We start from the raw sequence: 27,537 nt of genomic DNA, 5'->3' as shown, positions 1-27,537 counted from the left end.
AGCTGTGTTTGTTTGAGCGCTTGACAGCAATGGCAAGATTCCATCATCGGTTACCGGTGGACGCTTTGAATTCATGGTTCACCTCCGAATTGCTGCCAACATCAGTGCCACCCTCTATTAAGAGCCATTACTCTACTCATAGTGATGCTCGTTCAACGATCAATCCTGACCATCACATCACTTATTACTATATGGCATGCTCTAGGTATATCGACACACCAAGGGCAGTTCTCACAATTCCAAAAACAACTTTCGGACTTTCGGATGATTCCTTTTTCACTGAAGTTTAGCGTCGCTGGCTTGTTAACCAATATATCCCAAAAATTAGGGTTCCAGTTATCCGAGCTGTAAAATTTCTGTTTGCGGGCCAAAGCACAAGGACTGCCCCACACAAATATGATGGATTGATATTGACGGGTTATGATAGTTTGTCCTACAGGGATTTGATTTATCCAGGTCTCCCACCTCCCCTCGAGGCTCCATGCAGAGCAACCTGCAACCCAACTCCCAAAACATTCCAATTCCAACCCTTCTCGTGCCTGTCCTTCAAACCATCCGTACTTATCAAGCCGTGGTTCTATCGTAGCAGTACCAATTTCGAGATGTCCGCTTTTGAAACCAGATGTTAGCCATTGTCATTCCTAGCATATAATACAATTCATTTTTGTACAAGATGCAAACAGCCACACTTACTGACACCAAGCAAATGTCTTTGGTTTTGTCACAACAATCCACCAACCTGCAGTCAGTCCCGCGGAGAGCACATTTTCTGTCGTCTAACTCTCGAGGGGCCGGTTGAGGGTATGCCATGACTGACGTCGTGGTGATGCCTGCAAAGATAACAAGACTAAGGAGGAGCTTCATTTTTTTTAATCTGGGATACGTAACTTAAAAACTATCCGTCAGTAAATTTTGCTGGTTGCTGGATCAAACATATGCGCTTACTTTCGTATGGTGTCAAGACTAAGGAGTTTCGGTCTCAATGCGGGTGAAAGATACCTTTACGAGATAAATATTGATTGCGGGCTCGTCATCTTTTTATCTTCAATTTATACTGTGCTTCCAAGAGTCCCTTGTCATTGAGCAATGCAGGTGTTAACACAAAAGTCAATCACATCTGCGCTGTGTACATTTCTCTTTGTCCAGGTTCACAAGCAATGCATTATAACAACATGGACATGTATGTAAAGTACTTGTACTGTCCAATACAATATGCAGGTTTTCAGCTCAAAGTTTTATCGGGACACCATAGCGAGGGATGACTTTTCTCTCGAGTCTTGGTTCTACACGATTAGGCACTTGAACAGGGTATTTTTCCTAGCGGGTTACTTCTCCGTTCTGCTCTGGCAATGACAAAACAGAATTATCATAGGTTCTAAACTCCTTCCTTTATATTTACGTCAGAAAATCGCGAATTAAATATATAGATATATAAGCCTCCTATTTTTTCAGACTCCCAAAGAAGTCCGAATAACAAAGAAGAGTCTGCGTAGCCACAATTTAGATAACACTTCTAGCTACTCGAGACACCTGATAGACGAGGAAACGAATACAATCTGTACATATTTATTGACTGGGAGGAAAGTCCTGCAACATGCTTGAGGGATAATCCCACCGTACACAAAGAAAAGGAAGTTGGAAGGTATTCATCGTCGAATGAAAGACTTGTATACGCCAACGTAGCAGCTGCCTGGGTCGCCCTTCCTTTCATTCCTCACTTTTGTCTTTTGCTAACCTAGCATGCTTGTAGCCCGGATGCTCGTCTATTCTTCCATTTGGTTCCTCGTGCTCCAAATTCCAAGCTTCGAGGTAGTAGTTCCTGTGGAGCTTCTGACAATGGATGAATCACTGCATGCAGGGAAAGTCGAGCTACGCCGTCATTGGCTGCATGCGTCCTGCAGGCTTCACCCAATACAGAGTGGGCTGGTTGATGGTTCCATTTTACCTGACCCATGATGATCTCGGCAGATCATATGTGTGTTGTGGCTGTCAGCCCAGGTCGACCTTCCGACAAGAAAAATGATGGAGCCTCAGGTGCGTGGATCAGGGAATTGCCTAGCAACTTTTAATAATAGCATTAAGATAAGTCATTTGGCCTGAGGATAGTTGTGCAATCCTAATTTTTTATGTAATTAGTTCCCCAGAATGGTAGGACAGTTCTGGCTTGTCTTCGAATCCACTCTTCAGATATGTTCTTTGCATTTTCAGCATAGGAGGCCTGGTTGGGAAGTGAGATGAAAAAGCTATTCTCATACGGATATAACGATAATATAAATTTGGACAGGAAGACAGAAATGTCATAACTTTCTGAACTTAGCGTGCAAACAAATTAGCATGCAACAGGGGCAATAAGTACGAGGATGAATAATGGTGTCCCCAACATTTTGGAAGAAAAAGGGGTCAGACCAGACACTACACTATCAGTCAAGGGGAAAACAGTCATTCAACCTATACGCCAGACTCCACCATGCAGGACACTGACTCATATGCACACCGCTCATATCTTCAATCAACATCGCCCCTAAGAGCCGTATATTTTTTTCAAAACGGTATTTACACCACAGCTGTGGTTTCTAACCCACGTAACCAAGAATGGAAATGACATGATTCCCATTTCCTGCAGGTCCCTTCTTAGCTCCTCCCACTTTGTGCGGGGCTTGGTTGGATACCCAACCTAGCTTCCAATTGATGAAATGAGTTGTCGATCGCCGGGAAAACAATCCCGAAACTCCCAGCTATGCAATGTCCGACTATATCCCGTAGCTCTCAGTGCTGTAGATACTGCGCCTATGTCAGGGGTGGGTGGTCATTGTTCGAAGTGACGAGTCTGGTCTAGAGGGAGCTCGTACGTATGGAAAATATCTTGCTCTGTAAACTCATGGTAGGGTGCATCGGGAACTGAAGAGCTTGGAACATGCAGGTTTTGAGGCGGCGGATCGTGAGGCTCTGTGGATAAATTTTGGTGTCCATGGAGCCTTGTATCAGTGCTGTCCCTGTAGTCCGGTCTAGCGAGGTTCGCAGACGATATTCGCGACGACGGGCCGACATTTGTCTCCGCAGAAAAACCAGGAGAAGTTTGATATCGAGCATCTAGATATGCCAACACCTGCTTAAGCCGGTTCAAGTCGAGGTTGCATATGTCGATGATTTTCTTGAGTATTTTGCGGACCTTTTGAGCGACCAGATATGTTTGTTCTAATTCCAGGAGTGTCTGCACGCAGATGGCTAAATAGGTGTACTCATTGGTTACGTCAGTGGTTTTGATCCTTTCTGCAATGTCCGATATGAGTACGGTGCAGGCCATCTCAATAATATGTAGCGCTATTCCACTTAGGGTGGTTGCATTGTTATGGAAACCCCGATAGTCCGCGAGGAAGTGCGCGATTTTGATGGCATGCAGTACACAGATATTTCGAAATTTGTCCGCAGTCTCTATCTTTCGCGTGTCAACCTTTCCAAAGCCAGCTAGTGGGCGATATAGGATAATGATCGCTGCACAATATTGCATACTGGGAATAAGGGAGAAAACATGTCAGTTCATTGTGTTGTTTCCAGTTTTGGTGACATCAGGGGAGGCATACTGCATGACTGCAACCGATGGAAGCCCGTCTTTTCTATAATATAGTTGAGGGTCCAAACGGCTGTACCAATGGTGGAGCTGGTCACCTAAAATGTTGATTTCCGCCATCGTACACTGATTTCGATTCCTGTAGTCAGACTAGTTAAAAGCTGTTTAGAATACTATTATATCTGAACCGACATACAAACTCTCACAGACGAGTCCCACCAACTCCAAAAGCGAGGCCCAGGAGCCGGCCAGTAGCGAGTGTAACGGTAAAGATGCATTTTCCTTAGACAGTCGAGGGACGGTTACGTTTTCATCGAGGGTCAAGAAAAAGGAGCGTCCAAGATACAAACCCCAAAGTCTACATATGCGATGTCAGGCATTGCTTGAGTATGTCCCGGAATATCGACATTGCGGGATTAGAGGCTTACCTATCGAAAACAAAACATCCCCAAAAAGTAATCTGGCGAGCTTCCATGTCAATTTGTGGAATACGCTCATTGGAACAGTCACGGTGGAGGCCCATCTCAATCGCAAGACGGCAAGCTGTGTTTGTAAGTGCCAAACCCGCCATATCATTAGAGAATGCACAATATATAACTGATAGTAATAGCAATGACTGTATAGTCGTTACCCCAGGATTTTCTCTCTCTTCTTCAAGTAATCTTGAAGCTTCAGCAAACAAGCACTGGTGATCACCTGGGTGCGATGGCTCCTTTCCTCTGTGGACTCTATCGGACGGCAGGACTAAAACACGTATTTCTGGCCGGGGTGAGATTCTTGCCGCGCATGCCATAATGCAATAGAGCAAAGTTTTACTGTAGAAGCCTGTTCTGCCTGCAGCCATATCGCGCATGAACGCTCCTTGGTGAAATACCTGTAGCTCTGTATGTTGGTACTTCCAGTATAGGTCGAGCAAATAGTTCTGAGTGTCCATGTCGACTTCAAGGCGGCAGCCAAAAGGTGGCCCTGTGGCCCTTGCTCCCCATGCACTAAGAGTCGACCAGGACTCGCCCTCCTCATGTTCTTTTACTGTTAGATGTAAGCTTGAGGTTGGGCCGCCATATTTTACTCTGCCATCTAGATGATATCTACCGTCACAGAGACAAGCAATGATATTCTCCGGGTACGTCCTAATGAGTGGCGATGGGAGATAACTAGGAAATTGGTTGAGCTCATATAGAGTCATGATCTCGCGTGCTTGTATGCTGCGATGGAATTCACTCTCGCGAAGAGCCTTCTCGAGGTCATCAATTCGATTGTGTAGTTCCCGGATATACCGCTTGGATGAGGGTCTATGAGTCAAATGTTAATCGTTTTTATCTAGAAGGCATGTGCTATCGTGTGAGCAAACCTTTTCCGTTCGTCAACCTCGGGCCCCGGGCATGGTATTCCCAGCTTTTTGCATTTCTTGCAACCGCCATCCTCTGGTTGGCACTACGTCGGAAAACGATGTTAGCAGCCCTTTTCACACATTTACCCCAATACAAAAATGCGAATGTATCCCAATATTTCAACATAAATCTTGCAGCAGACCTTAATCTTCTTTGCTCGGCAGTTTAAACAGGCCAGAGTGAGAACCGTACCGGGTTTCCCAACTGTCTGGATAGTTTCCGTTTCCGGGCTGCCTTGCAGGTGGAGGCGAGAACGGGGTTGAATTCCAGGCCAAGGTCTCTGTACAACATTGGGTTGAAAAGGTTGGGGTCCAAAAGGTGGCGATGATGCCGGTGGTGGTGTCGGCTGGACTTGCTGGACTGGCGGCTGCGGCCGAGTTGCTGCTCCGGCTTCACATTTAAGGTTCTCATCCCGTCCTTGCATCATGGCAGAGTCGACTCCTGACATCAACGGCGCGTACACGGGGAAGTACAAGTCGGAGGGCTCCATCTTGGTCGTTGAGACATGGTCCAGCAACCGTTCAAGGGCTGCTGGGTTTGATTGATTGGCGTCTGCTCAAAGATCAGGATAGCTGTTTATACGGGCTGGAAGATCAAGACGACCATCAGCTCCACCGTGTTCATTTCACTTCAGCGCTATTCAGCCATCGCCCAAGCAACTGAATCGATAATAAAAATAAAGAGAAATGACCGGGATTCAGCAGTCCACAAGTTATGTCTTCCAAAAGCAATGTGGAAACGATTATAAACCCTGGCCGGTGTGCTTAGGGCGCGAGCACCACCAGCCCTGCAAGGCCGTGGTGAATAATGCAGAAACTGATCTTCAAACCGCCAAAGCGGTAGTTCAGGTGTAGCTTATCTGGAAGTTCTTCCTAACTGAAGTTCTTTCGAGAGGGTTATAGGCTCCAGTCTCAGCAGACGTCGACAATGAACTTGCTGTCAGTAGAATGTATCTCACCTGCTATGATGAATGCGGCATAGTGCTGACTGAGGCTGTCCACTTTTATATGCAGCCAAGTGACTAACTGGTCTGCATGTTCAAGGCCATTCAGCCGCCTTATTCATGGGTCAACGAAGTTGGTTAACTACGCAGTAGGTAACTAGTTAATCGAACGAGTTTGTCATCGCTCTGCTTCTTCACACAGATGCTGTTCCGAAGGCCTGTTCAAAATGAAAAATCCTAGGGCGTGCGATTCAACATTTGCCAAGGTTTCCCAAACGGAATGAGCGCCATTGTTTTCCATCCATCTGTATTCAAGTCCAAGAGGTCTAGGGCGGGGGAATTCTCTCCAATGACAGGATTCTAACGGCGCCACCGGAATGAACAGGCCTCCAAGCTCGGCCAAGCACCCATGATATGATATTTTTTTCACTATTGAAGGTGTGCTCAATTGAAGGTTCCCTAACCGGGTGTCAGGATATCTTTTTGCGGGCGGTGTTACACTGGGAGTGTAAGTCAGTAAAATAACCCTCCTGAGCACTTCTTGTAGAACTCATAAAAAATGAATGAATGCTTAGAGATAGCGATTACACTCTATAGAAGATCATCAATAGATTGATATGCTCTGAAATATCTTTCTTTGAGCCTTTGGTTTATTCTCTTCTTTTCTGCTCTCAGCTACAGAACCTATGGACTTGCTGAAGCTTTTCCGTGTTCCCTATTTTACTAGTTTGATATAGTTACTGTAGTATCATCCAGTGTACAGTTATGTGCATATTCACATTATTTCTCGTATGGAAAATGAATAACGAAATGTAGGAAGTAATAATAAATGTTATAATTTGTCAATTGTTCCCATACCACTTCTTTTTCTGCCTTTTAATATAAGTTTGTTATTCAATTCAATAATTCGATATGCAACCTCTTATAGTTAGCCATATAGTTAAATATCAGTAATGATTTATTGCTCATAGATAAATATATTCCTTGTTGCATTCTGCACCTGAGACAAGGCCAACAGCTGGCCCCGTCCCCGGTGGCTTTCAAAAAAAAAAAAAAAAAAAAAAAAAGCGGGCCAGCCAGCGCCAGGGATTTCCCACGGAGCTTATCAGAATTTAACTTTTTTTAGCGGCCAAGCACCCTTCGTGGAATGGAATGTACGGAGCTCCCGAAGTTTTGTTGTTGCGGTATCTTGAAAAGCTCAAGCATAAACTCTGGCAAAGCCTCCAGAGCAACGACAATGCAATGATGGTTCTTGCGGGGTTTTTTTAAAACCTTTTAAATCGTTTTAACTCCTTTTTACAGCTATCCAACACTTTATCGCATGCCTTCGACCTCTGGGAGACAGTTTGCAAGGTCTCCCTTTAGCGGATAACCTGGAACCTTTGCTGGAATGCCAGGGGATATTTCGCGGGTGGGCCGCTTCCGCCCTGCGCGGTGGTAAATCTCATTAAGCTCGATTCGACTTCATCGATCATTTCCTTCATATAAACATTCAATTTAGTGGACACTGGTTGCGCAGAAAAGAGCTTGCCGGATACAACAAATACATGCATCCAATTTTCTTTCTATATAGGTTCCCTGGTTCCGTCTCTGTTCGTTATTAATTTTCTATCACTATCTACCCCTTTATTCTCCACCCTGATACATCGAAATGTTAAATACGTACTCTCCTAGATACCCCCTCCTTTTCATCCTGCCTGCTGTCTCCTTAAGGTGAAGAAATAACGCTTGATGAACTGCATATACGTCTGCACTCTGTATATGCACAGTACATGAACATGTACAGTACATGCGTTCATACGAAAATCCAGCCTGATTGAATTCAGGTTTTACGGACGATTTCTGAAAAGCCCCATTTGTGGCTAAAAGTGTACATGGAATATTTCATCATTCGGTAGGAAGGAGGTAAATTCATTCGAGACTCAGCGCTGAAAGCGTATTAGAGCTACACATGCAAGATTGCTGTTTTACCCATCCCCTCTTTTTTATATTATCAAATATATACATCAATTTCTTTCCACCTCTCCTTCACAACTAAAGCACAGGTGATGGTATAAGCTGTTTTACATCCCGGGAACCGAATCCCTGTTTCATCCGCAAATTAATTTTCGAATGCCATCGTTCGTTTTCGGGAAGGTAGCATCTTAAAGACTAATTTACGTGGTGATACCAATGACGCCTGTAGGTAAAGAGATTTAAATTAGCCCACGACCTCTTGCCACAAACAGCGAACTAGAGATATGAAAATACATACCACAAGCGGGGCGGGTACCCGCATTGCCGGTTTTCTTAGACTCTTCATTTCCGCCATTTCCAAGGTCATCGGTACCCGCATGGACAACAACGGTACGCTGATTCATTCAAACAAAGAGGTTTACTGGTTAGCAATCACCAAAACTGTAGGGAACAGGAAAGAAAGTGGGGGATAGATGAGGACTTACCCCAAGAATGCTATGCTCGCCAATGAGCTTAATCTGTGGATCCTCAATGGTACCAACGGCATTACCTTCTGCGTCAGTGGTGATGTTGCCTAAGTCTCCGACGTGGCGCTCAGCATCAGTGGGCGCGCCGTGGGCTTTGCTGAAGGGGTTGACTATTGTTAAGAGGCATGTTAGCTCTAGCCCTCTGAGAGTGGACCATGGAAATTGTCGGATGCAGATGTACTGATATGTAAAGAACATACAGTGAGGGCCAGCAGAGGTGCAGCCATTGGTATTGTCGCCAAACTGATGGATGTGGAATCCACGCAGGGCGTTTGGGTCATTGCCTGAAATATTATATGAAATGACGGTGTTGGAGGACTCAGAGGTCTGCTCGAAGGTTACGGTGCCTTTCACATTGGAGTCACCACGGAGGACAGCGACTACAGCAAGAGAACAGAGAGGGGAGATATTAGTTCAATTTGCTTCACGAACATTTCCGAAAAATTTTCAAAGGGTTGAGTGGATGGAAAATGATGGTTATGGCCTAGAGTTTGGAAATATGCTCACGGCCTCGGCAAGATCACTCCATGACCAATCTGCCAGGTACCCAGGAACCAAGGACCGTGGATGAAACTCCCAGGAGTTGCATGAAGAGGGACGGGAAGAATAGCCGGGGGAGGGGGAAAGTTTAAAGTAGAGGAAATCGAGGGACAAACTTACCAGCCTTGACCATTGTGACGGGACGTGAGCTAACTGGTTAAATGCGAAGACAGGAGGCGAGTTGTTGGATGAGGATGAATTGTGGGTGACGGATTCGTGCAGTCGAAGGTGATATAAATAGGATGGTGGAGAAGAAGCAAAAGAACCAGGACAACATCTTGTAAGCGGGTTTTTCCTCGTCGATGTCATTTCCTGCCTCAGGAGGGGCAGGCTGACTAACTGCCCCGCCATCGATCGGCCGAGGCTCAATGACGCTATATGTCACGTGATCATTAAGCTCCGACGTCCGAGCTTCCGGCCTTTCCTCTTCCGGGTATCAATAGAGGGCAAGGGCAACGACATCTCAACGAAGATGAACAACGAGATACCTGGGTAGATATATCATAAATACATCTTCTCTGACTTCATTTGCACTGCTGGCCCTATGTATCTGTCTATGCCTGGGCAATCAGTGCACCCGGTATCAATTCCTGCAACGCATGACCCACGGATACTTACTACCAAGCAGATATCTATATCTGTCTATCTTGGGTCAGAAGATGACTGGCTTTGATCCGCAAGTATCTGGAGGGGATCTGGAGGGGATCTCAATATATGCGAATCCACTCGCATCATGCTACCCACATTTGCTTCTGCGCGGAAGCTTAGGGCCATACTCAATGCTCCAGCTCCTCAAATGGTTGCTGTAGTCTTGATACCGCCTCATCTCCAGGCGACGGAAACTAAAACTTTCAGGGAAACCAATCCTCTTTGCCAACTGGAACTGAGATTTGCAGATATTCATGATATCGATTCACATGTAGTTGTGCTGCTGATCATGTCTCGCGTGTTCAGGTTGGCTTGAGTTTGTTGGACATCACGCAATCCACCAGATATGGGCTTTCAGTGCATCAAAGGAAACGTGCTGCCGCCGCCGGGCCACATATATTCCTATCTGACCTTGCCTACCAAACCCACTGTTTCCTCCGCCGTTCAATATACCTGGCTGGCGAGTCAAGATTTGCTCCTTCACTCCAGCTCTGCCGCCAGTATCCTTACTCTTTACTCGGACATTTTGAAGGACACACCAATGCAGCGCACCACATTAGGACGAATTTACCTATCAACGTATGGAAGGTTGGGGAAAAAAGTCCTTCTGGAGCTTTTGTCATCTGGACTACACTTTCACTCTTCTCCATGACTAATTGATGGTTGTATTTCCATGATGTCGACGGGCTCGAGCGCAGGACCAAGACACTTAGATTTTGAACATGACCTCGGCGCTTAACATGAACTCCAGTGGGCAGGGCTATCGTTGGACCGCTCCACGTTGTTGCCGCTAGCTGGGACAAGCCGTGTCAATCCTCTGCGTTACGTCGGTTTTTTTTTTTGTCCACAGCAACAAGCCAAGAACAGGAAAGACAGCCAAGTCCGATAAGACTAGCGCATTACTAGCCCCGCGAGCTTATCCTCGCATCTTTTTGAGGGTAATTCAAAAAACAATCATTACTGTTGTGTGCAAAGCCCTTTAGATGTTCTCAGCATATGTTTGGCGCCTGCACAGTTGAACCCTTTCAGGCCTGTTTCACTGGTGGTTTGTTGGTGGCCACATCTCGACATCCCTGTAGGAAAGAACAATAGGATTTTGCTTCCTATTGTTCTCAGCGGGGTTAGTGAGCTTCATGATTGGCTGACCCCCTTTCATGATCACCACATCGCGCCGGACCGGTGAATAAGACAACTGTTACGGCGATTGATGCCAGCCCAGCCGCCTATTGTCCTGGCATAAAACCCCGTTAGGATATTTCGCAGATACCCCTTATCTTGCCCAAATCTGCTAGTCACTTTGTTTTTACGCTTATCAAGGCTCGATCAGACTTCGTCTGGTTCCCCGCGGTCTCTACGATCTGTACCGAGCATTTTACTACTTTGTGAACGTTCTTTGTATCTTGCCTTCAAAATGAGCGATACAGAATCTTCTCAGCTTTCGGATTGGGAGGAAGATCTGCCAGATAATGTTAATTTTCGCCTTCCAGGCTTCACACTCCCGCTAAACTGGGAACCTACCCCGATGAACACCCCGCTCACGACCCCGCGTGCTAGCATGGACGGGCGAACTCCTAGACTCAATATCCTCCACATCCAGGGAATACAAAGGGGCCGTTTCCGAAACGCTCTGAACTATCAAGATGCTCTCGATGATAATTTGAGGTAAACCCGTGGTTCCAGGTTTGGGATACTAGGTATTGACTTGGCAGATACCCAGCCCTAACGACTCGGGAAAACATGATGGTCCAAATCATGAACGAAATCACGGATAAGCCTAACTGGAACGTGAAGGTTAGAACTTATATTACCCTTGGATTACTCAGTTGTAGCGCTACTTCCTATCTGGCTATTTCATCATTATATCACTCTCTCCTCCCTCTCTCCTCCCTCCGAACCTTACAAAAGAAGAGAGAAAAATTCAACAACCCCCTTTCTACAATATGTGCACATGAACAGTGGGATAAACTGTTGACTGACTTTGACAATAGGTCTCTGACGATGCCATCGTGGATAAGTGGCGGAAGGAAATGCTGACGGGAAACTACGGTTTTTCTGAAGCTATGACAAAGTGGGTTATGGATGAGCTTCGCTACAAAACGAGGATTTTTCACGAATACGGACTTGTGGACGTATTCAACGGTGGAGTGGTCAAATCAGACACAGCTTTGCCTGGATCAGTGAATCAGGAGTTGAAAGCAGGGGTTCAGAAACTGGAAGATGTTCCAGAAGATCTCAAGGATTACCACCCTTCCACGAACAAGCAAGTCCTGAATTTGGTGCACCCGTCTCTCTTCCCTCTTGTCTATGGCCGATCGCGTATCCTCAGCGAGAAGCTCTTAGGCCTGGATGACTGCATCCCCAGCTGTGGTTTGGGAGAAACACTTCCTGTTCCCCAAGACAAGTACACAGTGTTTGACGACAAGCTAGATAATCACTCTGGCTGGGCGGGCAATTTCTGGAAAGACAAGATATACAGCCAGAAATTCCAATGGCTACCTTGTAATGTGGAGTTTATTGACGAGCCGGGCTCGTACCTGCCTCTAGATCCAAAAGACCCTTCTAAAGTTGCAGCAGCATCCCTTGCGCCACCATGTCGGATAACAAGCTATATCAACAACCTTCACCCCCACAAACATCGAGAACTGTACAGAACCATCGAGAAGGTGATATCCTGCGCAATACCGTTGTGGAACAGAACCCTATCCTCTCTAAGTGCCGAATATACTCGACGGATTAACTACGACATATGCATTAGGGAAAGTTCACTTTCCCCGTCTCGGGAGGGTACAAATGGATCGAGAAAACCGAAACGTTCGATAACTAAGTCTGGATATGTACTACCAGAACCTAGAAAGTTCGAACCTACGATGACACCGTCACTGTCACCCGGATCCGTGGATTTGAAGAAACAATACCGCAAGACTGGTTTGCAAGTGATCGTGAAACTTGCAACCATCCATCTAACCCCCGAAAAACCCAAATATGATGGCGGCGCTTGGCATGTAGAAGGCCAACTTGTAAGTAGAGCGTACTATGCACCCACGTTATTCACACATATCTAACACGAACACCTCCTTTTTTGTTGGTAAACCGCAGAATGAGCACATCTGCGCAACCGCACTCTACTACTACGATAACCAAAACATCACCAATGGCCACGTAGCCTTCCGCCAGCAGTGTGCCACAAACCCAAAAATAAAAAATAGCCGTGGAGAAGACCCAGCATTCCTCCCCGAAATCTTTGGGAAGCACACTCTATCCTCCGCAACCCAAATTCCCGGCAGCGTTGAATGCTCTCAAGGCCGCCTCCTTACATTTCCTAACACCGTCCAACACCGTGTCGAACCCTTTGAGCTGGCCGATAAATCCAAGCCAGGTCACCGCAAAATCCTAACCCTGTTCCTAGTGGACCCGCACATCCGCATAATCTCCACGGCAAACGTACCACCGCAGCGCCGGGACTGGTGGATGGAGCATATCGAGTCAACGGGGGCGCTGAAGAAGCTGCCCAAGGAGTTGGTGGACATGATTTTGGGCAGTGGCAGTGAGGCGGATTTCCCGTTTAACATGGAGGAGGCGAAGCGGTTTCGGTTGGAGTTAATGGCGGAGAGGACGGCGAGGGTCACGGAGCAAGATAGACATTTTAGGCATAGGGTGTTTTCGCTCTGTGAGCATTAAACCCTGGTGACCCGTTAGGGCAGTCGTGTTTGTGCCATTTACCAGTGAGGTGTGATTTGCATTTCATCTTTAACATGAGATACGGTTTTGAGCGATTTTTAATGTGCTTCTTTTTTCGTCGTTTTTTAACGCCGCTTTTACATTTTGTCTTCGTGGAGCGATTTATGCCATATTCTGGTGATTCCTTATTGTGAACTTTCGGGTACATTGTTAAGAGGCTAGGTTGAAGGAGGGAACATGGATCAGAGGCCGAACAAGAATACAAAGGATTATGGGATAACTCGGAGTTAGGGATTATAAGGTATACTTGGATACTCAAGAACATTTTCAGTCAGCATTTTATGCCCAATCGGAATTGACTATATTGGAGTTTCTCTGAATCTTCCACAAATCCATTTTCCCACACCAACAATACAACTTACGAACGCTATGACAACGACGACGACGGCGACGACGACGGCGACGACGACGGCGACGATGACGCTGAAACACATACAATGAACCTCCACACCGTCTCCAGTATTTCCCATCCTTGCTCCGCTAGCACAGGGAAATATATACATAGGTGAACAAATATCCACTCCCACGCCAGCTCGGAAATGTGTTTGGAACTACTATGCACTGGATACGAAGATGGAGAGGCTGTTTTGCTGTTGATGTTTTATATCCCCTTTCCCTTTGGAATGGTGTTAGTTGGAGGAATGTTTGTTGTACTGTACTTTTCGATTAGTTGGATGGAAGTCGGTAGCTCTGACATTAGTATTTGATATTTCAAATATTGATTTTCTACAGGCGTGTGCTGAAAGGAGTTATGTTCTCAAAACGCACCACCCCTCTTCCTAATTTTCCTTCTAGTCAACCCTATTGACTTTTCCATGATATGTTTAATATGGGGAGTGTTCAGTCTTGTCGACCTCTTGCGGAATCCAAAGAAAACGGGAGTAAAGTATTCAATTGTTTGCGAGGAAGCTCCAATTTGATGTAATTTGATATATATGTACTTCCTTGGGAGTTCAATAACGAGCAAAATAGGGGACGAAAGAGGCGTATGAAAAAAAAAAAAGACCCTGCATGAACTTATGCCATTTTTGTAAAATTAAGAAAGAAGGAAAAAAGGGACAAGAAGATAAAAGGTTCATGCACGGAATACACGCGCACGCAGCAAGCGGTTTTTATTTCGTTTCCTTTCGCTTCCTTTGTACCTCCTGATACAAATTTGTATTCAATACATAAACAAAAGCAGAGCTCGGATCTACGAGCTGATCTTCTCTCTGAGAATGTTCTTGAGGGTAACTGCATCCGCAGCAAACTTGGATATACCCTCCCGCAGCTTCTCGACAGCCATTTGTTCCTCGTTGAACTCGAAGCGGAAGGTGGCTTCGTCGTGGAGGTACGTGCGCTTGGGGATGTCGAGGCTGGAAGCGCCCGCAGCGTCTAGCTTCTTGGGGACGGCTGCGGTAGAGTTGTAGAGTTCTTCGAGGAGGTTGGGCTGATTTGGGAAATACGCTAATTAGTTCCAGTTCTCTGGAAGGGGAACAGGAAGCAGGGAACAATGAAGTTATATAGTGTATAACGTACCGAGATGGTCAAATAGTCGCATCCAGCTAATTCGGTGATTTCCCCGGTATTCCGGAAGGAGGCACCCATGACTATGGTCTTGTAACCGTATTTCTTGTAGTAGTTGAAGATGTTCTGCACGCTCTTGACTCCAGGGTCTTCTTCAGGGCTGAAGTCTTTCTTCATGGCTGCTTTGTACCAGTCGAGGATTCGGCCGACGAACGGGGAGATGAGGTATGCGCCAGCTTCAGCAGCAGCAATGGCTTGGACTAGCGAGAACATCAATGTCAAGTTGCAGTTGACACCGTGCTGTGATTGGAGAATGTGGGCGGCTTGGATGCCTTCCCATGTAGATGCGACTTTGATCAAGACACGTTCTTTAGGGACTCCAACGGCCTTGTAGAGCTATTTTTTTTTTGGGCAAAAAAGCAAATTGAGTTAGTTTTACCGATCTAGGCTCCGTCTAATATAACAATGGATCGGCTTCGCTAAAATGACAAAAAACATACTTCAATGATGTGGAGAGCCTTATCAACGGAGGCTTTGGTATCGAAGGAGAAGCGGGCATCTACTTCAGTTGAGACTTTGCCGGGGATGATCTTCAAGATCTCTTTGCCAAACTCGACCAAAAGACGGTCGAGAGTGGCATCGACCTGTTCGTCGATAGTCTTGCCCTATCATTATTTGCCGCATAGGTCAGCTTTCAGCTCAGAATATAGGCAGAAACACCAAGAGGTAGATGTTTTCTACGTACTTGTTTCTTTCCGTATTCAACTGCTGTATCGATCAACTTGGCGTATTCTGGCTTCTTCGAAGCGGCGAGGATTAACGAAGGGTTGGTAGTGGCATCTTGAGGCTTATATTTGCCTATGGCTATTCGAATATGTCAGAGTAAAATCCCTAATGGGGTAGAGAGAGATATATAGTGAAGAAACGACGGGAGCAGCAGACTGATAAGACGTACTTGCAAAGTCGCCTAGATTTCGGAACCTTCTATGTTAGCAACAGATTCCATTGCGTTTGAAACCGGCACACAGGGGAAATTTATATTCGAGTGGCATGGCATACCAGAATCACAGACCACAACCTATACGGTAATGTATAGAGAACAGAGTCAGCCCCCAATTCTATCCCCGTATACATTGCTCTTATGTGAGATAGGCAGCGTGGCGCTGGGTAACTTACCGTGCCAGTGGCCTTTAATTGATGAAGGGAGGAAGACATGCCGGATTGCGGGGGTGTAATTCTGTGTAAAGAAGAGAGGCGTGTGGAGAGAATATTCAACTGAGGGAGTAGAAGTGCTTCCAGCACAGTTCAATGAATCAAGAGAAACGGGTGTGTGATGCAATGGTGAGTATATTGCCTGCTTTGGTTGGCTTTATACGGAGTTCAAAGAAGGACGAGAAGGTGAGCAGGTCATATATATGTCCCTCATGGATGATGGCGGGTGTTGGCTCCAGGTTTGTGGTGGGGCAAATAACGGAGATAAAGTTACCGGCGATGCGCCCGGTCACTGGGTTTCGGCTGCAAACCCGCTTGATACTGACTAATCTCTTAGCCGGCGTGGATGCTTTGTTGCTATGTCGTTTAACTACAAAAAGTAACTTGCTCCAGCACCGACTACAAGTTGCCATTGCTCACTGATGAACTGCGACGGTGGTGCAATCGATTTACCAACGCATGACTGCCAGGCCAATCTGCCATGTATGTCACTATGGTTTTCTGACCATCTGTCCGACACCGACTCTTTGGCGCAATCCCGGGGGACTGTGGTCCGACACGAAGCAGCAATATAGAAGCCCAAGTCTGCTTTTCACTTCCGAGTAACCTTGAACTGCACGATAATGACAAATCATGACAAGTACGGCAGCCCAAAAAGGCCCGGCTCTGGGCCACACCTGAAATGGCTGACCATCAATCCCCGTTAATAAGTGAGGCAAAAAAAGTGTATGCAGTGAACCTTTCGGCTTGCGGCGAATAGTTGTATTACTTGACAAAACGTTTCTGTAGGCAAATCTTGAAAGTGTTACATCATTGCACAGGAAAAATGGATCCTGTTCGCAACTCAGGTCCGGTAACGCAACCAGGAAGCTGGTTTCAAACGGTATTTATAATGCACTGCGCTGGCCATTTGAGAACTGCGGGATAAGGTGGAGATATATGGAAAAGAGACGGGGGAGATCTTAAATATAAAAAAATGAAAAATTGTAAAAACTCGCAGTGGATTGTACCAACGAAAATATCTAGTTATAAGCCGGTTTTTAGGTTCAAGAAATTCAACGTGACAAACTCGTTGAACCGGACAGCCGATATCCGGGCCAAGCACAGTACACCATATCCGTTGATTCGTAGCCTGCGAATGATGGTTCATTTATCTACAAATAATTTTGATCCCACAAGAGACGACTAACCCTGATAAAACAAACGTGTCGAGTAAGAGAGAGGATGAAGAACGCAAATAAAATTCAAGCATACATAAACTAACATAGCATAGCATAAAAGCATTATCTCTTGGCTAGTCGAAAAACGAAAGCCTAGTCCGTCATAAAATCATGATCATCCCAGATCGACATGTCAAGCATGTCCACCTGTCAAGCAGTAAATCGAGATATATATATGTATATTTTCGTCAACGGCGGGGGACACAATCCCATTCATACTATTTGAAGAGATTAAGAAAACGATAATTAGCTGGCCGCACTACGAGACAGTATTCAGGGGACAGCGGAATCAACCAAGCGGTGTGAAATGAGCGAGGAAAGAGGGCACTTACAACTTGCCCAACTTCATCACCGGTATAAACAGACTGCGCCAACGGCAGAATACAACTAATACCCGCAGTAACGTTGCTGGCCCCGTCCTCGCGGGTGTTGTCAACATGATGTAACTGGCGGATTAGATCGAGCTCGAATCGGCCGTTCCGTATCGTTTTACTCCATATCTAAACACTTGTTGTTAGCCTTGCGGATATCAAACAAAGATGGGGAAACTATGTGGGGAAATGTGTCTACGGCGCGGCAAAGCCCAATTGCAAAAGGGGACATCTCAGTGGGAGTGAGGGATGAAAATTAAAATGAAAGAAAGAGACATCACTCACATTGACCACTCGACGCTTATGACCTGTAAATAATAACTCCCGTTCTAGCCATTCGCTACTAACACCTTCGTAGAAAGCACAGGACAGGATACAATCATCAGCTTGCTCGCACACAGCTTGCTCAAGAAGCAAATCCCCATTTAGTGTATAGAGGCTTATACGATTTCCACGGCAGACAACTATATTCCCGGTAGCATCGTTGATGCGTGCGCACTATTCGGATGGATGATCAGGTTAGAACCCAAAAATGAAGAATGTGTAGATTTGGGCGAAACGCAAAACTTACATCGACAGGTCCCCCGTTCGGTAATGACCTCACAAATTCCAGACGATTTAGATCCCATAGCATTATCTTTCCATCCTTGGAAGCGGAGAGGATGGTACTAAAGGATCTTGAAACGGCAAGAGTGGTGACCAGCGAACGGTGTCCAAATAACGTAGCTTTCGGATGAAGATCTGCTGACTTGGACGTCGATGTGAATGACCATACCGAGACAGTACAATCCGTTCCAGAGGTGATCAGAGTCTGGGAATCTGCAAATAAGGCACCGGATAGCTGACCTATATGTAGGTGCTCGAAATGGCCGATCAACTTAAAAATATACAGTCAATTAGTCCTAGCAATTCGACAACGAACATGTATTCCCAAATACGTCTACGTACCTTCCTGGTATCAGCAGTATAGAACCTGACACTACCATCGGAGAAACCCCACTCAATGTACTTGTCATAGTTCGGTGGAATATTGAGTCTGAAGGCAGCAGAACAGAGTAGCCGATCTTGTTTGCATGAGAATAGCAACGATGATACTCGCTCTTGACTATCTGTAAAAAAACGTTTAGCCCGTTGAAATATCGTCTTAGACGCTGAACTCGCATACCAAGTAACGTGAAGGGCAAGCGAGTTAGTGACTCTGCCGCCGTATCCAACCGTTTCTGTTTGTGTGATATCTCCTCTCTCTGCGGGTGGGGCTTTTGGAATGCCTGATGGGGAGTCTGTCCAAAATTATGGATTATGCCTATCGTTGCCAAGCGCTCGACAGGGTCATCGATGGTGTCTAGGTCTTTAGCGCCCTGGTAAGATAGATGGTGAAATACATTCACTGCCTCCAAAGCAGCTTCGCCTTTCTGCTTATTGCCGAATACCAGATCAATCCATTTATGGAGATTTCTCGTCACATATGGGCTTTCGAGCGCTTCCCGATGCTTGGCAATAAATATTTTCGGGTCTTTATTAGCCCAAGGTGGTAATTCGACATTATCTATTGACTGAGACTTGCTTTGTCTCAGCCCAAAATCATATTTGTTTGAATTTACCAGAAATTCAGGCAGATAGAAAAACTCGGGGATCAATTCCCTCACGTCGGTCATGGCAGTTCTGGATGCTGATTCCCATGCCTTGGGGATCGAATAGAAAAGACGATCGGCATGGTCAAATGTTCCTCCTTGCAAGAGGAGGTACGATTTTACGAATGGCTGAAGGCGGATGAGGTACGAGGTGACAATCATCGCGGAAGAATAGTGCGTCCCATAATGGAACGGCAATGTATTATGGTCACCCATCTCGGCAAATGATTGGTATCGGCTCCGATATTCTGATTCCCGTTCTGGAGTTTGACATCCCATCGGTTTCGATAAATCGCGGAAGACTTTAGGGTTTGTCAGATCCAGCTCGTCACTCGTATAATCTGCAAGCACCCAGGGGAAAACAGGGTATTGCGTCAAGTCATTGAACGTTCGTCCGGCCATGGTATTGACAAACATCAAGTAATGAAAATTTGACATTTCTCCTTTGATCCATTTTCGAGTGGCTGGGTTAGTAGGGTTTTGGTTAAACACGTTAGCAATCTTCGCTCTGAAGAATTGAGTGTTGTCCTCTTGACTGCGCAAGGCTTCAAATCTCCACATTTCTTCGGTCTGCGTTGCGTTCCCGGATCCGTTTATTTGGGGGGCACGAAATGAGAGAAGCGAGAATAACTCATTCCGAAGTGTAGGAGACACCATTGTGAGCAAATAGCTTCGACCGTCCGCAAAGAATATTTCCAGTGCAACGTCGCGGAACAAAAATCGCCGCTTCGATACGCTGATCACCTCCGCCCATTTCCAACTTCTGGTTTCATGTTCTCCATTATTCACTCGTCGGTCATCTGATTGGCGGCCGGAAATCATGCGAACGTAAGGATCCCGCTCTTCAGAAGGCGCTTGCCTAACATTGACAACTTCACCATCAGCCCGTTGAAAAAAGTTATCCAGAATATAGACCGAATCTTTCCCGAGAATTAGGAGTCCTTCACACGCTTCAAGCCCCTCAATTCTAGAAATATTGCAAACATGCTGGACTTGGTCTCCCCGATGGAGACTTCTCATAACCTTCCTATTCTTGTCCTCATAATCACTTTGTCCATCCAACGGGTCCTCTATCATTTCATAACTACCCTCAAGGCCCGATCTGTCATCACGATCGCTGTTGGGCGCGTCCGTTGGACCTTCGACTTGAGATTCAGATTCAGTAGGTTCAGCAACGAAAGGAGTGGGTGTGATTCCAACCATGTCTTGTTCAACAGCACGGACTCGTGTGTCTAGTTTAATACTTGGATGCTCATGTAATGTTCTGCGCTTTGGTTGGTAATTTTGCCCTCCGGCCGTGTCATCTGGAGTTATTCGTAGTCTCATCCTATCCCTTCCTTCAGTCTGGTCAAGGCGCCATTTGGTCTCAGTGCTTCCAGCCAGGATCCCATTATCCCGCCTCAAATCACGGTACATTTTGGCAAAAGATGAAGATAAAAATGCTAGGTTGTCCTGTTGGTCTTGTAGGGATCGTTGATGCTTGAGATGTTCAGAGGTAGAAATGTTCGATGTCCAGTGCTCATAGGTGGTATCATGTTTGCGGATTATTTCGTCCTGGGCGATATCAAGTTGATTCCACAGTTTCAATTTATCCTTTCTCTTTGAAAGCCTTACCCGTGCACGTTCATCAGTTTTGTTGTTTTCATCACGAACAAAGGCTTCCCATTTTTTTGACAGAGCGCCGAAGAAAAACAAGTCAAGATCATCGCGTTGGTCATCAACCCAGCGCAGGAAACTATCGTCATCTAAACCAACCAGCTTTTGGAAACCGGAAAACAAGCGTTTTTGAAGGGAGGAACCGGCATAGTTCAGGAGCGCTGACATCTCTGATGGCTTCTGTACCAAATGCACCCGCCACAAGTTTGCAGAAGCCACTCGAACATCTTCATCGTCTGTAACTAATTTAGAATAGAGCAAATAGCATATCAAAGGTAAGTATTCTGCCTGGGGCTCTTCGGTAGACAGAATTACTGTTTGCCAGTAGGTTAGCTTCTTGAGAAAGTCGAGTGCGTCCGACGCCTCAGCCTCAGAGAGCCGAAGTAACACTGTGCGCGAGACCACTGATCGGATCGAAGAGATTGCCTGACTACATAGTCGAATGCTTTTTAGATTCGCAACGTCGGGCTGCTGCAAATATTCGAGGATTGGCCCTGAAAATTCTAAAATGGAAATCGCGCCGTCTATAAACCAACCCTCATAAAGAATTTCCACAAGGTGTGTTAAAAGCTTGGAGACGTTTGTTAAAACTCGAGGTTCCCAGAGAAGTTTCCGGTTTAATAAGATGGTATTTTTGAGTTGAGATAGTACATTCCGAAGGACCCAAGACTCAAAATATGTTTGGTGTTCAACGAACCCTGGAGGAGTTGCCAAGTGGAGCGCCAATTCGAAGTCCTTTCTTGTGAGCACTTGGTCAATGATAACCGCCGCAACCACTTCCAAGACCCCTTGCACAATTGAATGGGCGGGAGGAGTATTCACCCTCTCGGATTTCAGGGCAACAGCCTGGTGAAGTCGAGCCAACGACGGAGCGAGCTGAGATTTATCGGATGACACGAGAACGAAGGAAGAGCGCCGTATAAGGCCATTGTCACCGTCGGGAGGCTCAGAATTCTCTACCGTTGTGGTGCGTAGAACCGGACGAGCATTTGAAAGCGGGCGGATAACCACATCGCGCGTTCCAAATGTCAGTCCGGAAGACTGAGAATGCAGCTCTACATCGGCGCTAACTGCATCTGAGCCAACGACGACTGGAAACAGGAGGAAAAGAAGCTCTTGCACATAAGAAGACGTAATAGTAAAGTCACGAAAATGCTGAGACTTGACATGAATATCGGCAAGAAAGCCAACGACTGTGTTTAACAGCTCAATATTTGACCCAGAAGATGTGTTGAGGGTACCAAAATCTAAAACAAAAGGCCAGTTAGATTGTGTGACATACGAGAAATGGGATAAGAGAAACAAGCAATAAGGTTTTAAGAACCAACCTGGAGGTGTTGTGCTTGACATGGAACGTCGATTTTCTCGATTTCTACTAAGCTCATTTGTGCCTTCGACAACAGATGTTTCGCTGCTTTTCAGGACTGTCGCTTTGATGCCGGCTTTAAGCATTCCTGTAATGACAGGAAGAATCTCAGGGCAGAGGACTTTCAGGTCCCCACCGGAGTTAAATAGATCTAAAAATCCGAAGTGGTCAAAAGGTCGGTCAAGGTCTAATTGACCAACATCTTTTCCGAACAGGATCGCAAAGCAAATCGGCCAAAGAACAGGAATATGCCACCAACGTCTCAGGCAACGTTGCATGATGACGAATCCACCTGATTTGTCTGCAAACTTCCTCGTATAACTGCTGCCATGTGTGACTAGTAATCTCGCAAGAATGGTGGTTGCCAGCACCACCACTTCGGGATTGTTTTCTAAGATTAAGTATAACAACCACTACACAATAAAGATAGCTGTTAGTAAGGAACAAAAGAATAACAGCTTGCGCATGAACTCAGTCAACGAAGGCCTAACCTTATTGGTCACGGTTCTCGCAAATTTGACAATATTCGTCGTGCCATTCTCTTTACAAACGATGTTTGTATATGCTTTCAAGACTTCGATTCCTACTTGAGTTTTGGAGAGGTAGGGTCTATCCAGATTCAAGAAATGGGCAAACCTCGGTTGTTTAGCCCGAGCATCGAAGCGAGCGCCTTTGTGCTTCTGCGAGACACCGTGAATGGAGTAGGTGATAAATAGAGCAAGCGACCGAAAAATTTCCGCCGACATACATGACGTTACGAGGGAACTAAGTGAAGGAATAAAAAGTTTGATAGATTCTGCAGTAAAGTTCTCCCCTTTTATTCCATCCAGGAGTTTCTTGACAACACCTAGAAAAGTTAATGTCAGCGTCATAGATAGGGAAATGCACAGGAATGCGATAGTGCTTCTTACGCATTCGAGAAAGACGCTTGGTATTGAATTGATGATTATTGGACTCGGAGCAGAACGTGACAAATTGAGAATAATATATCTCAAGCAAAGGCAGATCTGCTAGCCTCCAGATGTCCAAATCAACGAGAAGGACCCGATAAGCTAGTGGGTTAGTAATTATAGACTTCTTCGGGTCCTGGAAGTCATAGCCAACAAATTTTAGTATAAGGAGGAGAATCTCCATAGCTAACCCATTGTGGTGCTCAGGGGTTGAAAATAGAGCGGTAGGCTTCGAAATGGCATTCTGAATGTGAGATGATAGACCAAGTTTCTCGCGAAGAAGAACAGCAAGTATGCTGTAAGCATTCTCCCGCTCCATCGCCTCACTATTTCTCCAGTTATCTTGGACGGCTTCGAACAGAGATTCGACAGCTATACAAATACTATCGGACGTGGATGCTGCTTCGATCAAACTGAGATGTGGCGCAGCACATCCACCAATCCGCCAGCTAGCATCATCCAGTGACTGTGGTACGATCACAACAGGGTCTCCAGTCAAAGTTGCAACACCATGTGCTTGGGTTAACGCATCATTTATTGCAGGAACGGAACCGTTGATAGCAACAGCGTTTCCACCAGCCTTAGTGAGACGATTCAAATTTCTGGCAGCCTGTTTTGACAGTGACTTAACGAGCTGTGATTCATCAACATTATTGCTATCATCATCATCGAGGATTGTCATTGGGGATATATTCAGCAGGACAGAATTTTCTGGAATCAGGCTACTGGCTTTCTGACGAATAACGGCGACGATATCCGACTGCTCTTCCTTACCAGGATGGAAACTCTCATTGCGCAAATTCAACTGAGCGGATGCTTTGTAAGTCTGAAATGACCCTAAACAATCCTGGAAATTGCCATGATATCGAGGGCCCAAATGGTAGAAAACCGCTATAATATCATCCGTAAATGCCTCATCGAATAAGATAGCAGAAGCCAAGGACCATCGGGACGTTGACACCCCTTTTCCAAGCCGAGTTGCCAACTCCTCCGGAGTCCCTAAGAAGGCTTGGACGCGAGGCACGCGGTGAGGGGCAGTAGTAGCTGGAATAGATGGGTACTCGGGTTTTAACTGCTCTACGAACTCCCCGTTGACAAATAATGTTGCCCGTGACGATGATATGGGTCGAGGTCTTTTATGGACAATGCATATATGGTACCATTTACCAAGCTCAAATACCGTTGATTTGAAACGAACACTCGGGCGAGCACCCTTCATTGACGTCTGGAGGATAAAATTATGAGTATCCTTTTCAATATACGCTAGTACAAAACAAGCCTGGCTAGGATCAAAAGCTCCAAATATGGTGGTGTGAGCAGCCGGGTCAAAGTTATCGAAGCGCACCCACACGGCAAGAGTATACCCAGCAGAGTGGCTGGGTGGAAATGGTTTGCCCAACGCCGGTAGCTCAAGGGAAGAATATCCATGCCTGGAGAGGTCAAAATGAATACATGCTGGATTCTTCGACGACTTAATTGCGTCCAGTAGGAATCTCGAAACGTTGGGGGTGTCATGAGCCGCTCGGTAAAGCTGCGCAGCATCTTCCAAGTTATTTATGCCCTCGGAGCATAATATACTCGCTAGTTGGCGATACAGGTCCCGCTCTTGTCCGAGCGCTTTTGAATCTATAACGATTGGCAGAAGGCTGCTGAGCATTGCCGTTGAATGGAGTGCTAATAAATTGCGCTGTGACTGCTTTGCTAGGTGAATCAAGCACGCCGGAATAGCTAAATGCAGGATAGAGCCCGGAAATTTTGATGACTGTGCGAGCCATAGTCTCAAAAGAGGACCCACGAACTCGCCATTTTCGATTGTTTCTGATTGGCCTAGAGTTTCACTGGTGACTTCTTGCACTATTGCTGAGGAGTTTGGATAATCATTTTTTAGATCAACATTTCTCCCTATCACTGCGAAAAAGTCAGAGAACATCTCTTGCGTCAAAGCCGCAGCAAGGAGTCCGCCATAAAACTGCTCAATGTCAGCAGTATCAGGGGAACTGGTTCCTTCCGCATGCTGGCCCAACTTGTTACACAATGGCGACAGGCTACTTTCCAGAAGCGCAACACCACCCGAATCCAGCTGTTTGGAGAAATATCTCTTGTTGCCAGGGTGGTCTTTCAGGCTTTCGGCAAGAACACCATGGATATCTTTAGTTAAGACTAAAAGGCTCTTCCTATCTTCCTTCGATAATGTAGAGGGGTCATAAATGTCTCCTATTAACCGTAGCAGCCGGAGTAGAGTTTGGAAGCCAAGCAGTTGGCGGAAAATGTCTTTTGCGCCTCTGGCGTTATCATCGTCGATAAAAGTGTGGCGCAACCGGAGGAGATTCTCAGTTGCGCTAAGGATATTTTGGACTAAGTCAGTCTTCTGATTGCAAACATCAGTCAACGACGCAATAACAGGACGCAATTCAGCAACCAGGCGCTCCGAGGCTAACAAAGGCGGAGACGATGGGCGCTGAGGGCGGGAGGAAGAGCTATTCATGGTTCCTTCGAGGGACCTATGTCTTCTATTGTAAATTACCAATGATTAGGGCCAGAAAGATTTTAATCCGGTCATTGGGAACATGCCACAGGATTTAACTACCGGAGTATAGCGTTCAGTGTTCAGGTCATGTATTCGTCATCTATGATGGTCAAAACGAGCCCTCTCCACTGTGAGATGACCCGATGCCAACGTGTTTCAAACATTAGATGTTGAATTCAACAGGTTAAATAACGAAGAGTATGGCGAGACGAGAAGGCGCACTCATGAGAAACAGAAAGCTGTCGTCTTACTGCGCCGGGGAAAGTCAAGGGTTATGTTTATCAGCTCTGTCTGATATTGCCTTCATGATGTTCGGAACGGAACATCGTTTGTGACGCTGTTGATTATATAATCAGGCATCCAGAAAGCAATCCCATCTTGACCAGCAGCTAATCTAGATAATTCCACACAAATCTTTGGACAGTCCCGCGAAAAGTTATCCTCCAGCCCCAGGAATCCACAAGGGAAATGATTGACAAAGGGGCGATTGCTACAGTGCCGTTACCTGTAACCAATCGTTACCCCAAGTATAGTAGATTAGGGGTGATCGATCTCGAACTGATATGTCCATTGCTTCGCAGCTAACCCTTCATATGCTCTTAACATCATCTATCAAATCTTTGAGGAGAGTGACAATCTTGCGACCTGTAAGAATGGCGTCGCAGAGTGGAACATCAACCTTTACTTCGAATCTATAAAAGTTCTCGTTTACTAGTTCCCTAATCATCGGAATCATTCATTCATCCTTGTTTGCTTGCTTGCCATTGCAGGCAACTAACCTTTTCAGCATGATATAGGCACACTCCTATCAGCGAGTCATTTGTAACCATTTGGGCAGTGCGATTCTAGTGTCAGGGCCTCCTTGACTGGATGCAAGCTTAGTTGCTCGGGAGTAGGTGCTGTTCATCGTTGAATAGGCCTTGCCTACGATTCGTAGACTGCTGTGCTCTTGCCGGACTGCCAATACTATTATCAATCAATGTGCAAGACTGCTTTGTCACTAGGGGTGAAAAAAGACTACTTGGTGAACTAGGTCTTTGGTATGCACTTGAAATACGGATATCATAGGGTATCTTGGGATGGGCCTTGACCTTGCTGAGGAGTCAAATGTTCGCCCGTATGTATGCGTCCTTGCATTTGGTAAGGCTCCCATTGGAATTTTACATTTGTAGAGACACCAACTTTGATAAAGAAACTCCTGCCACACAAAATCGGGTGTAGGGCAGTAACTGAACTCATCAATCGATACTGCGTACACCTTATGCCAAGTAGTAGTTGTTGACTCACACCGCCTGACAGGTAGGTGTATGCTGTGGTGTTCATGAGACGGCCCGGTCCACGATCGATTCATATTCTCACAAACCCGTATTTGTTGCTGACTACCGCTAGAGTCGTACATGAAGCTGATTGATTAATTCAAAAACTTGACGCCGGCATATAATCGCCAGCGAGCCAACCCGTAGTCCTCTCACTGCATATTTCCTACTGGTCGTCATGCCAGCTAATAGCCAAAATGATGGAGTAGAGGAAAAAGTAGTCGATCGCGCTCAGGCAAATGACTCTACTGGGAGCTTTATGGAACAGACAGCGTTTGCAAAATATGTCGGGAAGGGAGAATTGAGATCTGTAAACAGAGGATGATAGATATAGCATTTCCCAGCTTTCCATGTATTTATCAAGCTACTCCTTATATGTATTGGATATGGTGCTTATATCAAAAGAACTCTCTCATCCAAGTCATTTGAAATACACATCTATTGATCTCCGCGAAGTTGACTCCAAAGGTG

General features: G+C 45.9%; 6 protein-coding genes across 6 annotated transcripts; 1 reads left to right on the top strand and 5 right to left on the bottom strand.

Annotated features, from left to right (window-relative positions):
• Positions 1 to 187: 187 nt before the first annotated feature.
• HCBG_06624 (uncharacterized protein) lies at positions 188 to 864 on the bottom strand (the record flags this gene model as incomplete). The annotated part of the gene is made up of 3 exons (XM_045433673.1): positions 188 to 271; positions 438 to 609; positions 818 to 864. 3 exons carry the CDS (start codon positions 862 to 864, stop codon positions 188 to 190), a joined length of 303 nt encoding a protein of 100 aa, XP_045285986.1.
• Positions 865 to 2,806: 1,942 nt separating this feature from the next.
• Positions 2,807 to 5,449, bottom strand: HCBG_06623 (uncharacterized protein; the record flags this gene model as incomplete). Its single annotated transcript, XM_045433672.1, has 4 exons — positions 2,807 to 3,509; positions 3,997 to 4,597; positions 4,920 to 4,992; positions 5,102 to 5,449. 4 exons carry the CDS (start codon positions 5,447 to 5,449, stop codon positions 2,807 to 2,809), a joined length of 1,725 nt encoding a protein of 574 aa, XP_045285985.1.
• A 2,416-nt stretch (positions 5,450 to 7,865) lies between these two features.
• HCBG_06622 (copper-zinc superoxide dismutase) lies at positions 7,866 to 9,128 on the bottom strand (the record flags this gene model as incomplete). Its single annotated transcript, XM_045433671.1, has 5 exons — positions 7,866 to 8,081; positions 8,157 to 8,253; positions 8,344 to 8,495; positions 8,586 to 8,765; positions 9,046 to 9,128. The coding sequence occupies 5 exons, from the start codon at positions 9,056 to 9,058 to the stop codon at positions 8,059 to 8,061; spliced, it is 465 nt and encodes a 154-aa protein (XP_045285984.1).
• A 2,197-nt stretch (positions 9,129 to 11,325) lies between these two features.
• On the top strand, positions 11,326 to 13,251 carry HCBG_06621 (uncharacterized protein; the record flags this gene model as incomplete). Its single annotated transcript, XM_045433670.1, has 3 exons — positions 11,326 to 11,364; positions 11,562 to 12,590; positions 12,670 to 13,251. The coding sequence occupies 3 exons, from the start codon at positions 11,326 to 11,328 to the stop codon at positions 13,249 to 13,251; spliced, it is 1,650 nt and encodes a 549-aa protein (XP_045285983.1).
• Positions 13,252 to 13,961: 710 nt separating this feature from the next.
• Positions 13,962 to 16,032, bottom strand: HCBG_06620 (transaldolase; the record flags this gene model as incomplete). The annotated part of the gene is made up of 6 exons (XM_045433669.1): positions 13,962 to 14,740; positions 14,830 to 15,213; positions 15,318 to 15,482; positions 15,563 to 15,681; positions 15,760 to 15,784; positions 15,994 to 16,032. The coding sequence occupies 6 exons, from the start codon at positions 16,030 to 16,032 to the stop codon at positions 14,504 to 14,506; spliced, it is 969 nt and encodes a 322-aa protein (XP_045285982.1).
• A 1,405-nt stretch (positions 16,033 to 17,437) lies between these two features.
• On the bottom strand, positions 17,438 to 25,708 carry HCBG_06619 (uncharacterized protein; the record flags this gene model as incomplete). Its single annotated transcript, XM_045433668.1, has 9 exons — positions 17,438 to 17,467; positions 17,582 to 17,749; positions 17,906 to 18,118; positions 18,192 to 18,497; positions 18,569 to 18,729; positions 18,786 to 22,154; positions 22,236 to 22,686; positions 22,765 to 23,120; positions 23,185 to 25,708. 9 exons carry the CDS (start codon positions 25,706 to 25,708, stop codon positions 17,438 to 17,440), a joined length of 7,578 nt encoding a protein of 2,525 aa, XP_045285981.1.
• Positions 25,709 to 27,537: the final 1,829 nt, after the last annotated feature.

The sequence above is a fragment of the Histoplasma capsulatum genome (genome assembly GCF_000150115.1).
Source record: "Histoplasma capsulatum G186AR genomic scaffold supercont2.9, whole genome shotgun sequence".
NCBI classification, from domain to species: Eukaryota; Fungi; Ascomycota; class Eurotiomycetes; order Onygenales; family Ajellomycetaceae; genus Histoplasma; species Histoplasma capsulatum.
Note: the sequence above shows the minus strand (reverse complement) of the source record. Positions and strands in the feature narration are given on the sequence as shown.